The sequence below is a fragment of the Notechis scutatus genome, chromosome 1 (genome assembly GCF_049901735.1).
Source record: "Notechis scutatus isolate UNSWTSFEM ecotype Mainland chromosome 1, rNotScu1.2, whole genome shotgun sequence".
Classification (NCBI taxonomy): domain Eukaryota; kingdom Metazoa; phylum Chordata; class Lepidosauria; order Squamata; family Elapidae; genus Notechis; species Notechis scutatus.
In genome coordinates this window covers 280,078,663-280,092,702 of record NC_142009.1, presented here as the reverse complement: position 1 = coordinate 280,092,702, position 14,040 = coordinate 280,078,663, and the positions used below count along the sequence as shown (strand labels likewise).

The window sequence follows — 14,040 nt, the reverse complement described above, 5'->3', positions numbered from 1 at the left end:
AGATGGTATAGCACCTGACCTAACCTACGTTCACCATCGGTGAGAGTTTTCTCAACAAAATGCCTTTTACTGAGATAATAATTGATCCAACCCCATAATCATATTAGTCCTGTTTGGGAACAGTTTCCTAGAGCTTCTTCAACGCAACCTGAAGATACTATAAAATGAATTTGTTTGATTGCAAAGCACATGTTCTATTACTGAACCATAATCTTTTCCTTGCAAGAAAGCACCTATCAGGCCAGTATGACCTTCATCATTACGATGCAGTACCAACTCCAATCAATAATGACATCAAGATACAAATTCTGTGACTTGCCAGACATTACATTTTTGATACTTCAGTTTGTACTGAAGACATATATTAAATGTTAGACATTGGTTCTCTTCCTCTTAATTCATGGATTGTTCTTGATCTCTAATTACCATTTTGATGGTATTTCAGTACCAAGTGATCCACATTACAAACAAACAAAAAATTGCTATGCATTCCTACTACTTGGCTCACTGAAATATCAAACTGTTATTTTTATCTAACACTGGAATGTCTTGTTGAAAAGAGTTGGGTATAAACAAAATTTCATCCATGGAATTTAGCAACAAAACCTAAGCTTCTTTAATAACTATTTTGGTTGAGTCAGTAGGACTATAATATACAATACAGTTAGTTGGATTACTGTGTTATTGCTGGTTAGTGGCACAGAAGCTGCAATAATCTTGACTAGCTAAATTATATCAGTTGTCCATTTCTAAGGGACATTTAAAGTAGCCCCATCAAAGTTCTGTTTTTATTACAAGACGCTGTCAGTCAGTGGCCAAGAAGATTACTTCAAAAATTTCAGTTACTGTGAAATATGGACACAAAAACTGCAATGCCAGTTTGACACTAATTCAAAAAAGAACAGAATTGTCTTCGTAATGGTTCATATATCCTAGAAAATAATGGAAATCAGTAAGACTAGAATTTTTTGTGGTAAACAAACAAGCAAACACTTTTCTATAACATTTTCTATAAAATTAAGCACTAAAACTTTCAGCCCAAATTGTTAATATTCCTAACTAGTTGATTTTGGGAAGAAGCATATTTTTAAATTTAAATGTTTTTATTGTAGGTCAAATATTAAATACATACATAGTCACTCACACTTATTACCCAATTCAAGATCATTACAAAAGTGCATATTTTGTAATTACAAACATGAAATAAAATTGTTCACGTGTTAACAATATTAACTAGTATTTAACATACATTTTTTCTTATTTGCTAGTATAAAGTTTTCACCTTTTCAAGAATACATAAGTGTTGTCTCAGAGCTGAGGATGGAAAAATGTTGCTTACTTAACCTCATGACCCCCTTTTCATTCAAAGGATCAAGGGAGGGAAGGATAGGAAGGCATGAAGTGATTTGATACTAAAAGACTGATTTGGTATCAAATCCAGAAGAATGGATCTTATATAACCAGCTGCTACCATAATACGTTCTCAAAACATTAAATTCCTTGTGATTAACAGAATTTGAGGTATTTATAAAAAAGGTTCCAACAATACTAATAAAGGAGAATATTTGTAGCTCAGGGTTGACATGAGGGGTCCTTGTTGCTCTCTGACCATGCTTGTTTTCTTGCAGACATTTCATTATCCAAACTAGGTAACATCATCATCAATGCTAGTAAGGAGTATTGTTTGCTGTCCATTTATATTCTAGTGCAGGGGTGTCAAACTTGTGTTGTCACGTGACATATTGTGACTTCCCCCCCTTTGCTAAACCGGGTGTAGGCTGCAAGTTTGACAGCCCTGCTCTAGTGGCTTGCCTGTCAGTGTTGGTGGGGGTGGTCTTAGAGATTCTTTAATTGGGCTGTTTGCTATTAGCTTCTTTGGCAGTTTCTTGATTGGGGTATTGTTTACTTGATTGTTGGTCTGATGTTAACCTTGGAATTAATCTATGTTGATCTAGGTGCTGATTGCTGGTGGAGAGGTGCTTGGGTATTTTTGTTTCCTTTTGGGATGAGTGATAGTCTCTTTTGCATAGTCTAGATATAGTTAATGTCTAAGTGTCTATCGATGGCTGATTTGGCACTCAACAGGTTCCAACAATAATTGGTAGCTAGTTTTGGGTTAAGGCATCAGGCTAGAAAACAGGAGACTGAGTGTTGCAATCTTATCTTGGGTATGAAGCTGGGTGACTGACTTTGGGCCAGTCATCTTCTCCCTGCCCTAGAAAAGAGGCAATGGCAAACTACATCTGAAAAATCTGATCAAGAAAACTACAGGATTTTCCCAACCATCTCTGAGAATGAGATATGACTGAAAGAAAGAAAATATCAATAACTATAATATCCTTTGTTAAAAGTTTTTTAAAAATGTTATTAGCTTTTTCAAGGTATGCTGTTCAATAGGTACAGAAATTGTTAATTTTTATTTGACATTTATCACTGCAAACTTAAAGTTTGCTTCAAATTATTTCCAGTATGTTATGCAATTACTTTTGAAAGTAAGTATACATAAATATTGTCTTAGGCTGAATTTATGCATAACATCAAACTATGATTTGTCATTATGGGAATAAATTTAGAGGGAATAAAGTAAGTATAACAGAAATAAGCCAGTTTGTAGTTTCAAATAATTTTGCAATTAATGGCATATTTTATATCACCAGTTCCAAACCTAGATTAACCTAGACTAGTGTTTTTCAACCTGACAACTTAAGATGGTGTAGGTTTCAGTTCCCAGAATTCCCCAGCCAGCCACCATCCAGTTGAAATCCATCCATTTTAAAGTTTCCAAGTGTGAGAAACACTGGACTAGATTACTACAGGTAATATATAAAGGAATGAACATTTACACTTCAAGAAGAAAAAATTTACCTGATGGAATATGATATTTTAGAATTTTATTTGACATTCATAGGGTAATATGAATGGGATATGATTTATTTCTAAGCAATGTCTTGCTCTGGAACAATTTTGCTCATGACAGAAGGTTTAGTGAAAAATAAAGTTTTTTTTTTTAAACTTAATGCTACTGCCTCTTTTCTGATAAGCCTGCCCCTCATTAGTATGTTGGGATTATTTTTCTCTACAGCAGAGGTCTCCAAACTTGGCAACTTTAAGACTTGTGGACTTCAACTCCCAGAATTCTCCAGCCAGCATAGCTTCTGGGAGTTGAAGTCCACAAGTCTTAAAGTTGCCAAGTTTGGAGACCCCTGCTCTACAGCATAGAAGAGAGGGTGGAATAATCTTTTCTCCACTTTGGCTGACTGAAACTTGAATACTTTCCTATCTTAAAAGAAAAATTCTATGTGTAAAGAATAGAAAACAATGACACCAAATTAATTGTTTCTTCTTCTGTATGTGTGTGTGTGTATTCTTCCGAGCACTTCCTCAAACGTTAATTGCATGCTAATGTCATTAAGTATTGATATTCTAAATATCAGAAATTATCTAAAGCTCCATATTTATATAAATGTACATCAAAACTCTGGACATTTGCTGCAGTGGTCAAACTGTGAAATCACGTGAAGCTAAAAAAAAAGTGCAGACTGGGAAATTTTTTTTTGAAAGATAGAAAGATACAAAATGTGCTCCTGGCTTTGATTTTTAAATTTTTCATCTCACTGTTTCTCAACCACAGGCATTTTAAGATATGTGGACTTCAATTCCCAGAAGTCATGATTCTGGGAGTTGAAGCCCACCCAACTTAAATTTGCTGCGGTTGCGAAACACTGGAGTGTTTCAAGAGTAGAACAACACAGATGGAGTGTCTTAATTAATTCCCAATTAATCCACCTGAACCACACTGTTTATATTAGAACCCTTTCTAAAAAGGATACTGATCTTGAAAAGAAGGCCTGATAAAGATTTGCTTGTGTTTTTCCTGAGTTGCCCTTATTCTTTATGTGGCTGCTGGTGGCAGTGATGAAATCTTTGTTTCAAGGGAAACATTTCAAGGGAAATTGCAAGCAGCTTATATTATGGCTAATTTCAAGTCTAGGAGGACTTTCCCTTCCCTGACATTTTCTTTCTGAGTAGAAAAGCCAACTGCTGCTTAAGATTGCAGGCTTGTGATGAAAGACACCAATGACCTACAATGTTTGCACATCTCCTTGTATAAAAAGTATAGCAATTTACTGAATTATTCACATCTGCATCTAATTTAAAATAGCTGCTTAAGCAAATTTATGCTTCTAGTTTTGGACAATTAACATTGTTATTATGTTGAATGCCAACTATTTATTTGACAAATTGTTCATTTAGGCTCAAGAATAGTAATGTAGTCTTTGCTTGTTTAATATAAGGGACACGCCACACACATACACACATGCTTTAAACGTTGAGAGTAATTATTAGCCTCCATCCAGCTTTTCACCAAATGTTACATGAGGAAGGGGATGCTTGCCTGCAAATTTGTGTTCATTCCAAGTAAGCTACTATATTCCCTACTTTGTATTTTTGTGGCACATAGTCTCATAATATTTTGCCTTTCCAATTCCTGTTTTAAAATAGAAGCTGGTGTCCTATTTAACAATAGAATATGTTGGGTTTGGCCACAAATGCATCTAAATAAATTTTAAATAATGTTAGCACTGAACTCAACATTATCATTTTATAGTTTCTGCTCAAATATTTTATTACCTATATGCTTCAAAAGTTGATTACAAACAATATAATTTATCAGGAAGCATGAGTATGATTGACAATGTACAACAGATGTTTTTAGTTTTTTCAGGGAACACCACTTTTTTTAAAAAAATCCCACTATCCCTGATCAAGAGTCAAAGCCCAAATGATAGAAAATTGGCTGAGTTAAATGAACTTTTTTTATGTATTTGTTAGTCTCGCACAGAACCATAATAAATTCTTGCAAAATCCATGGGGTTCCATAGAACATAATTTTTAAAAAAAGGAAGGAAGGAAGACTATACATACCAGAAAATTGCAAATGGGACCTACTCTAAAATAATATAATGTGGAGAGGTCCAGAAGTGGTCCAGCCATGTCTTCTTCTAGAACAGGGGTGTCAAACTCACATCATCACGACGTATCAGGACATTTTTCCCCTTCGCTAAACCGGGTATGGACTGACCAGCGTGTGACGCATCTGAGAGTTTGACAGCCCTATTCTAGAATGTTTATTCCATTTCCCTTCCCTAGAACCAGTCCATGATTACTAAGCACATCCAGTCATCATTAGGCTGGATTCAGCAAGAGGAAATGTTCTACTTTTGTAAACTTTCAAATCACTCCCACCCTGTTTTCTGATGAATGAGCATGGGATTAATTTGGCTGTATAAGAAGTGAGAGTCATATAAGTGAATTTAATAGGAGGGAGAAGTAAAATGAAATGTAGCAAGACCACTGGACTAGAAAATACAATATTATAATATCTAATTTAAAATGTGCTATGTTTTTAACATAAATTTGTTACAACATGAAAGAATATAGTACAGTAATGAAATTATTAAGTAACCATCCCAATCTTTCTTTTTTCCCCCTTTAAACCTTCAAACAATTCAAACCTTAACACAAAAAGGGTTTTAACTAAAAACTAATAAAATCAGGAAATGATGGGACAACAGGATACCAAGAAATAACACTGTAAATTCAGTACAGGATTTTGACACTGTGCTAAATGGGATCTGAATCCCACAGGCTTTCCTTTGATGCAAGTGTGGACATATTAACTTCACTTTTGTTTGTCAGTGCTGTCTGCAACACCAATATTGCTTCACTTAAAGTTGTCCAATGTGAAAATGCAAAGAGAAGCAATCTGTTCCAAATTAGCGCAGCTTCTCTTTCATTTCACTAGCTGGCAATTGGAAGGGGTTAAGAAAGTGTAATTTATCAGATTATATGTGTTTATCTTTTTGTGGGGACAGCATCCTTTTGGTCAACTTTTCTAGGCACCCTGAGGGAATAATCTTTCCTTGAGGTCCATTTGATCTCAAAGAAAACAATGACGCCTGAGAAATACAGGAGTATAATTTGTTGAGTTTGAAAAAGAACAGCTCCCAGACTTCTAAAATTGTATTAATGGCTTTATTAGAACCTTACCGTTCTTCGGAAATGTTTTTGTTCTCCCGTTTCCAAATAGCCTTAAACTCACTGCAGAATTCATACCAAACCATGAAAACATAATTGAGTGTGGTCTCCTTTTCACCAGATTTTGGCTTTATTCCATAGTACTTCACCATTTCTTCAAAACTGGAGGATGTAGAGGGGGAAAAGATGGACAACACATAAACTCAATGGGGAAATTGAATGGAAATTTTGCTGGCATAGATTTCTGACTAGAAATTCCAGGCTAAATAAAAAAAAACAGGTACAAGTAGAAACTGTACCATAAAAAAAGACCAGATGCAATATAATATATATTAGAGTTTTTATTGCATCACCTAAGTGAATTCAGTTGACAGATATCTATATAAGCAATAAGAACAGAAAAAGCAAAGAAAGCAAACTGGTAAGTAAGATTTGAGAAAGAATCACATTTTAAAAACAGATGTTTAACAAAAAGGCACTGAATTGTACCATTGTACACTCCCCTAATAAATCTCTAAATAATAGGCTATTAAGTCATGGCAACTTCTCCCTAACTGAAGGTTTTCAGGTATTAATATCCTGAAAATACATCATTTGACCTAGAGCAAACACCAGAATATAGTACTACTGGAGTTACAATTTTGTGGTGAATATTCCTAGGACTATTTTCACCTCCCACATACTGTCTGCTTCTTCATTTGTGTCTTCCAAGCAAGTTGGAACAACTTTTTGCTTAAGGACAATTTAAAAGTTAAATTGGGGGCATTGAGATTTAGAATTAAGTTTCTTATTCTGAAGAAGGGCGTGGCTGGTGAAACTATGCATATGTAAAGCTTTAGTAGACATTTTGCAAGGTTTTGGATTTTTGACCTAAAATGAAGACTAGAAAATATTTTTAAATGCTCTTTTGGACAAATAGTAAGCTTATTTATCTCGTATTGTTCTTTGACTACTATTTTCTTCAAGTAAGTGACATAATACTCTCCATGTTTTTAACTAACCTTCCTTTCATACGAAAAGACAGCTGTCACAGGAAGGCTACAACTTTCGCTTTAATTCAGTCCTGTTGGATTTCTCTGTGTACGGTATATATTTTCATCTATAATTTAATCTCCCCAAACAAGTTCTAACTGTGTGAAAATGCTGGAAAGAGTAATATGCATTTAAGAAAGAACCCCAATCCTAATCCTATTTACAGGTATGTTTTAATTTATAATGCTCCAGTTTTCTTAACTGGAGACCTTACCATTTTTGTGCATTGTCCAGGTGACTTTTCTCTTCTTTATGTTCTTCTACAGCTGCAAAAAGCATTTAAAAATAATTTTAGAAATCTGAATATGTGCTACATTTCAAGGGTTTCATAATTTCACACCACTCATAGAAAAAGAAATATTTGGAGTATTAAAATATGAATTGTGAATTAAGAAATTATATCATTCTTGTAAATGTTGGAAGAGCACTAACTAATGCCTTAAAAATATGCCAGAAATATAGAGGCTGGTGTAAATGGATAAAACATTTTTAGAACAAAAGCATATGCTGTTCTTATGATGATGATGAAAGGACTAGTTGTGAGGAGATACTGTACAGACCAATTACAAAACACTTATTTTTATTGTGTTACAAAGAGATTTTATTTACAGTGAAGGTATGCACAATTCACAATGATTTTGGTCTCCTTGTACTTAATCGACTCCATATGTTGTGCAGTTAATGGACGATAGGATATATTCAACAAAAGAGATATTTGTCTGTATTTGAAGCTGTATCCTAGAATTACTGTACCTCCGGGTTTATAGCTCAAGCTGTAAACAATCAAGCTTAGAGAGCACCAAGATACTCTAAAGGAAAAATATTTAGATGTTCAGGACCAAAGTTATCATACAAAGATATTTCAGATCCTGACAAGAAATATTACTTACACTTCTGTCTAGACTTCATTTATTCAAAAACTATGGTCTCTTATCCCTTCTGATTCCCAACATACAGATATATCCTGGGAGCTTTTTTATGGAATTATAATGAAACAGTTCCTATCAGGTGGCTAGAGATAGTGCTATATAGCGCTACATAGTTGATAGTGCTACATAGCTGAATTTCACAAAATAAAAGGCATGTAAACCTTATATATGACAACCCTTCCTGTGTTTCCAAGGTTACTATGGACTAAATCTAGACGTCTATACTGATGACAAATTCCATAAAACTTAGTTGTGTGAACCAGTGGCAGTTTATAGGTTAGAAATAGAATCCATTTTAATCCAACTGCAACAGCTATAATTATCTAAACCATAATAAAAATGATGCTCTGTACACTTATATTTTCATGTATACAAAAGAACCCTATTTCCAATAGTTTCAAATAGTCCCTAACATATAGAAATTGATAAAACCAGGTTTAAGGAACTCTTAATAAAAATAAAATGGATTGTGACTGGTTTTGTTTTAATTTTGTATGCCATTCAACATTCCTATGGTAGAGAAATAGCCATATAAATATGCTTAATAAATGAATAAATAAAATTAAGTTTGATAGTGTATAAATGAGATTGGCTTAAATACAAAATAGTTTTATGTAGGGTCAGAATTACAAGATTGTTCTACAACATCTCTCCTTTTGCACTGCAATCCCATTTTTAATCTGATTAGATGTCACCCCTTTGAAGTAGACCAGATTTGTGAAGCCAAAATTGTGAAGACCAAAACTGCTTTTATTCTTCACTTTTATACTATTTTATGTTTCTCCCCTCCCTGTATTTGTCTGTAAGAGAATAGGTGGCAGAGTTAAAACTGAGACATTTTCTCAAATTTCATTTCTGCTTTGGACTCATAGTTCTCTTAGCTGAATGCTGCTTTGGTTGCATCCTCAAGGTTATTCTAGCAGTCCGTTACATTAGAATACATCTCTCTGGAGAAACTTCTCAGTGCCATCAGATAAAGGATTTTATATATACCTTGAACAACTGAAAGACAAAAAAGTGGGTTGCCATTCTCCATGGCCAGTTTAGTTAATATGATTATGAAGGCCATGTCAGTCAAGATTTGAAGACAGATTGGCTGGTTTGGAACTTTCCTGAAGATGGACCGCTGACTGTGATTGTCTGCAGCTTTGGTCCATGCTTCGGCGTCGGAGAGCCCCGATTGGTCAAATTTGGGGCAGAAGCCACCTCATAGGGGCGGCGGAGGAAGGGAAGACCGGAGGAAGGGGAGACCGTCAGCTGGGTTGAAGGGAGTTGCAAAACCTCTCCTTGGCTTGGCAACTGCTCCCTCCTGAAGACGTCTGAAGCGGGGGTCTAAAATGGCCACTCTGAAGGGGAAGATTAAGATGGAATAAGATTGTGCTGGAGAGAGAAAGAAGCAGACAGCAGGAGGAATGGGATAATATAATTAAATGAAAGATACCCCTAGGATTAACTTTCTCAAGAATCTTTAAGAAAGGATTTAAAGCAGCAAAGTGAAAGAAGGAAAAAAGGTGTGAACTGTTTTTGACAGTGGTGGGGCTTTGAGAAAGATAGAAGCTGGAAAAAGAAATCATCTAACTAATTTGGATAAGTATATTTTGATTCTATACAGGCACTAATAAAGCTGAACTATAGATTGTTTAAAGAGAAAATTTAATACTAATTGGGATTGATTGATTTTTATTCTTGGAAAACTTGTTTAAAAAGCTCTGAATAGCTGAAAAAAAAGAGGGAGTGAAGATCTGCTATAACAAAGAGTGTCATCTAATGGTTAAATTTAACTTGGTTTTTCCCCCTAAAAGACTCTGTTTCTTAAAAAGTGTAAGGAAAATTGATACAATAAAACAAGAACTTTGAAAAACTGAAACATTGAAACAAAGAAAGAAATAAGAAGATTCTGCCCTTTGATTAACTGTTGATTCTGGCATGGATCTAACATTGGATTAGCTGAGGACTAAAATTCAAGAGGAATAAAATAAAAGCTGATTGTTGGAAACCAACTTCATAGATACTATTTGGATTAAATTGTTAAATAGAAAATTTTTAAAATGGCGACATCTCTTCTGGAATTAAAAATGGAACTTAGAAACATGAAAAAAACATTACAAGAGTGTGGTGAATCCTTGGGCTTTGCTTTAAAATTTATGGAAAATGCAGATTGCAGAACATGAACAACAAAGACAAAAGACAGAAGAGGAAGTGGAACAAACAACAGAAGAGGCAATTTTTAATTCTCATCAAGAACAAAGAATTTTGGAAAGAAGGAGGAAAAGAGTGGGAAATAAATATAAGAGATGTAAGAAGTTAAATAAAGAGGGGAATATTCCAAAAATTAAAAAAGGTAAAAAGAATCGGCAGATATTCGAAGGGTGGAAGGAAGCCACAAATAGGGAGGGGGGATAAAAATAGGAGTGAAAGAATAAAGGGGAAAATAGAAGGGGAAAGAAGGGATAAGAAACAGGACTTGGAAACAAAGAAATATGGAAATTGTAAAAAAAGTGGGGAAAATTAGACACAGAGATAATGGTTGATTAATATTCAGAAAGGGGATTCTGCAAGGTGTTGGGGGTAACATAAACAAATTTAAAGTTATGAAAAAGGGACATATAGACTGATAAGATGGAAAATAGAACTGTTACTTTTGATAATGGAATTTCAGCTCTTTTCCTTTATGTATAGAGATAATTGCAATAACTAATGGAATATGTTTATTAAATATATTGAAATAAGTGAAATGAAACGCGAGGAAGGGTTGTAATGGAGTAGACTTTTTTTATGAGTGGAACGCAGGCTTCTTTGTTTAAATATATAAAGATGAATGGAATAATTAATGGAATATGTGTATTAAATGTACTGAAATAAATGAAATGATATAGGAGGAGAAAACTGAATAAAACTTGTTTAAAAAACAGATTGGAAGACAGATAAAATGGATCAAACTATATTGCCATTTACATCTTTGAATGCATGTTGTTATCATGACGCAGCTACGAGTGCTAAAAACAGCTAGGAGTGCTGGGATTGCCATTGCTAAATGATATAATATGTCATATTTTATAGCTGCAATACTTAGCTTTATAAATTCAGTCCCCAATTACCATCTTAAATTGAGGATTATGCAGATAGCATCCATCTATCCTAGTCTTGATCCTTCTCTTTGAGCATCCTAAATTTATTTTGATTTTTTTTCTTTAACTATGTTAAAATATTTACAGATCCAAGCAATTTCATACCTTTTGTCCCACTTGCCATCATTTTTACAATTTACACATGAAGAAGTAAAGGATATAATATAATCCTTTAATAATATAAGTTGTACATGATTTTAATTATGGGGCAAGATGAAAATTTTAGTTAAAATGTTATAAAAGAGGCCCAAAAACCAAAAGCACAGATCTCTCAAGTTTCCATTCTTACCTTAGCTGAAATAAGCAAAGTATTTTATTCTGTCTTTTATAAATCTTAATAATACTATTTTTATTTGTATAATACTACACATAATCTGTTTTCAACCCAGTTTTAGTTTGGTCTATTTAGCAAACTTATGGAAGTAAACTGCTTTTAAGTTATGTATACATATTTTTGTACAAGGGCTTGCAAATCGTAAAGTGTTACTTGTCCTTACACTTGAGATATTTTGGAAAATATCTTGACATTTTTCAACTACATGATGCATGAAAGTTCAAATACACTTAACAGTAACACAAAAATACTGATTGTATTTATACATTCCACCCACAGAATAAATTCAATTGTTTATTATCAGAGGTAATACAAGGAAACCAAGAAATTATGTTCTGTTTAAAAATGGATAATGTTGCCTATAAATTTGTCAAAATTGTGTTGAAGGTCAGTTTACTAGGCAATTATAGCAATGAAGCCAACTAAGTCAGTTATTATATATTCATTTTTGGATATATTTGAATATCAACAGAAGGCTTTTCAAAACGTTTGGTTTTTTTATATACTCAAGAAATGGAACATATTTTAAATTGTGTTTCAGTTCATATCCTCTTTTGAAATATAATACCAAAATAAATTGAGACCAATGATACTATATGCCTCAAAACTCAGTATTTTTCTTGGAAACAACTCCAAAAATGATTTTTTTTCAAATATGATTTTCCTGCATTCACATTATTAATCAACCTTTATACTCCAACTGTGGTTAAACATGGTAGCTTTTAAAACATAGCATTATTTAACATAACAAGAAAGAATATTTTTCATTTGCTTGTATTCCAAAGAAAACAGAAAGAGTAATCTTTCTGAGATTGTTAAACACAGGCAAACAATTTAAAAAACTGGAAAATTGGTTTTAATCCCCTTTAAACAGAATATGTATGAAACCAATCTGTTCAGCTTTTGAAAAAATAAACCAGACAGACTACACTTTTCCCTATAAAAATGAAGGATTTTTTTTTAAATGTAGGCAGGGGTGGGGAGTTTAGTGTGCTCAGAAGTATGATGAATTATGTTAATAAGAATAGGAAACAGGTCTTCTCTAAAACAAGAAATTGTCACAAATACCGAGCAAATAAGCATATTGGGTAATATAGAGTTTTAAAAATTGATAATGAACCTAACTTTAAAAAGACTTATGGATGTAGTTATTTAAGTTGTTTTAAAAAATAAAAAAACCACAGCATTACTGCCTCCTGTGAGTTACTTAGAATGATTTATGAAGCTGAGGTTGCTTAGAATGATTTATGAAACTGAGGTTATATTTTATAAATTGAACTTAGTAAAGATTGATTTCATATAGCCAGGTAAAACTTTAGGAATATAATGTGTACAGCAACGTCTCACACTTAAGATATAGTTTTCTACACTGCTGGTATGAAGAACAGATTAAAGAATTCTCTTCATTTGGACATTTTCCTTTTACAAATAAACATTTCAGGTGGTCGGGAGTATACGTTCATTTTAAAGGCACAGCAGGAAAACAGCAAAATTGAAATTAATTTTCTATGGATTTGTGTAGACTTTTTCATACTATGAATTGCTTCAACTCATTTAATTATTCTTTTATTACCTTTCTATTGCTGATAATGAATTATTCTGCCACACAGTCTTTTAGATCAGAATTAGCATCGGAATTGTAGAGTTTATGACAGACATTAGAGCAAGAAAGTTATAAGAAGAAATATATGTGTGTTTTATACGGAACACATTTGTTTCTTTGCACAAAAGCATTAAAAAATAATAGGAATTAAAATATAATAATATAGTAAAAAATTAGAATTTAAAAAATAAAGCATATCTTTAAAAAATGGATTTATCAGCTTCCCATTTTATAATTTAATATTTTAAAAAGAACAGGAGAAGGAACAATATCTACCAGTATGTACAGTCTAGTGTTAAGAAAGTATTGTAGTAGGCTTTGGTTCAGTAAAACGGTCAAACTTAAAATTCTAATCTGTATACAAAATTAGACCATGGAAAAAGGTTTCCCCTATTGGTTAGTTCTATATATAAATATCAAAACAATAAATGTATTGATAAATAAGGATGGTAAATAATACAATCTCACTGGAATGATAGGTACTTCTTAATCCCAATATGATTTCCTCATTCTCATATGAGGAAAATTCCCAAACTTAGTGGTCATGAAGACTCAATAATCTGAAACTGAAATGGACATTATTTGGAGTTGGTTGGAATCACTGCCCTAAATTGGTTTGAATAGAGCAGTGTCTAAATCAAATAAATTAAAATAATTAATTAGATTTAGTTACATTATACTTCACTCTTCTCCTAGCTGATGAAAAATTCTACTTCTTTACCCAATTCATCTGAAGGAGTTAGAATGGGAAAAGTTAGTTAACTTTGCCTTTTTAATACTTTTTTGATCCTGTGTTTAATTTTTCATTTATGTTGCTAATCTATTTAATCATACCTATGTGCAAGAAATCTCTGAAACTTGTCATTTTCCCCAGCTTTGGGTTGAGATCTATTATTTATATTGATTGAGCTTTTGCTTTCAATAGCAACTACTTGAGCATACAAACATTCTTGAAAAAAGAAAACATCTGTATTA

The 14,040-nt window shown here is 33.1% G+C and overlaps 1 protein-coding gene and 1 long non-coding RNA gene across 5 annotated transcripts in view; one reads left to right on the top strand and one right to left on the bottom strand.

Annotated features, from left to right (window-relative positions):
• The window catches only part of FMN1 (formin 1), a 144,885-nt gene that overhangs the window by 3,660 nt on the left and 127,185 nt on the right, over nt 1–14,040 (bottom strand). For all 4 annotated transcript variants that reach the window (XM_087951733.1, XM_087951734.1, XM_087951732.1 and 1 more), the window contains 2 exons: nt 7,286–7,337; nt 6,052–6,201 (listed from right to left, as the gene is read on the bottom strand). In XM_087951733.1, coding sequence (XP_087807859.1) covers nt 6,052–6,201; nt 7,286–7,337 — 202 coding nt within the window. The remainder of the gene's footprint in view (nt 1–6,051; nt 6,202–7,285; nt 7,338–14,040) is intronic.
• LOC148133404 (uncharacterized) overlaps nt 1–14,040 on the top strand; it is a 240,444-nt gene that overhangs the window by 183,868 nt on the left and 42,536 nt on the right. The window lies entirely within an intron of this gene.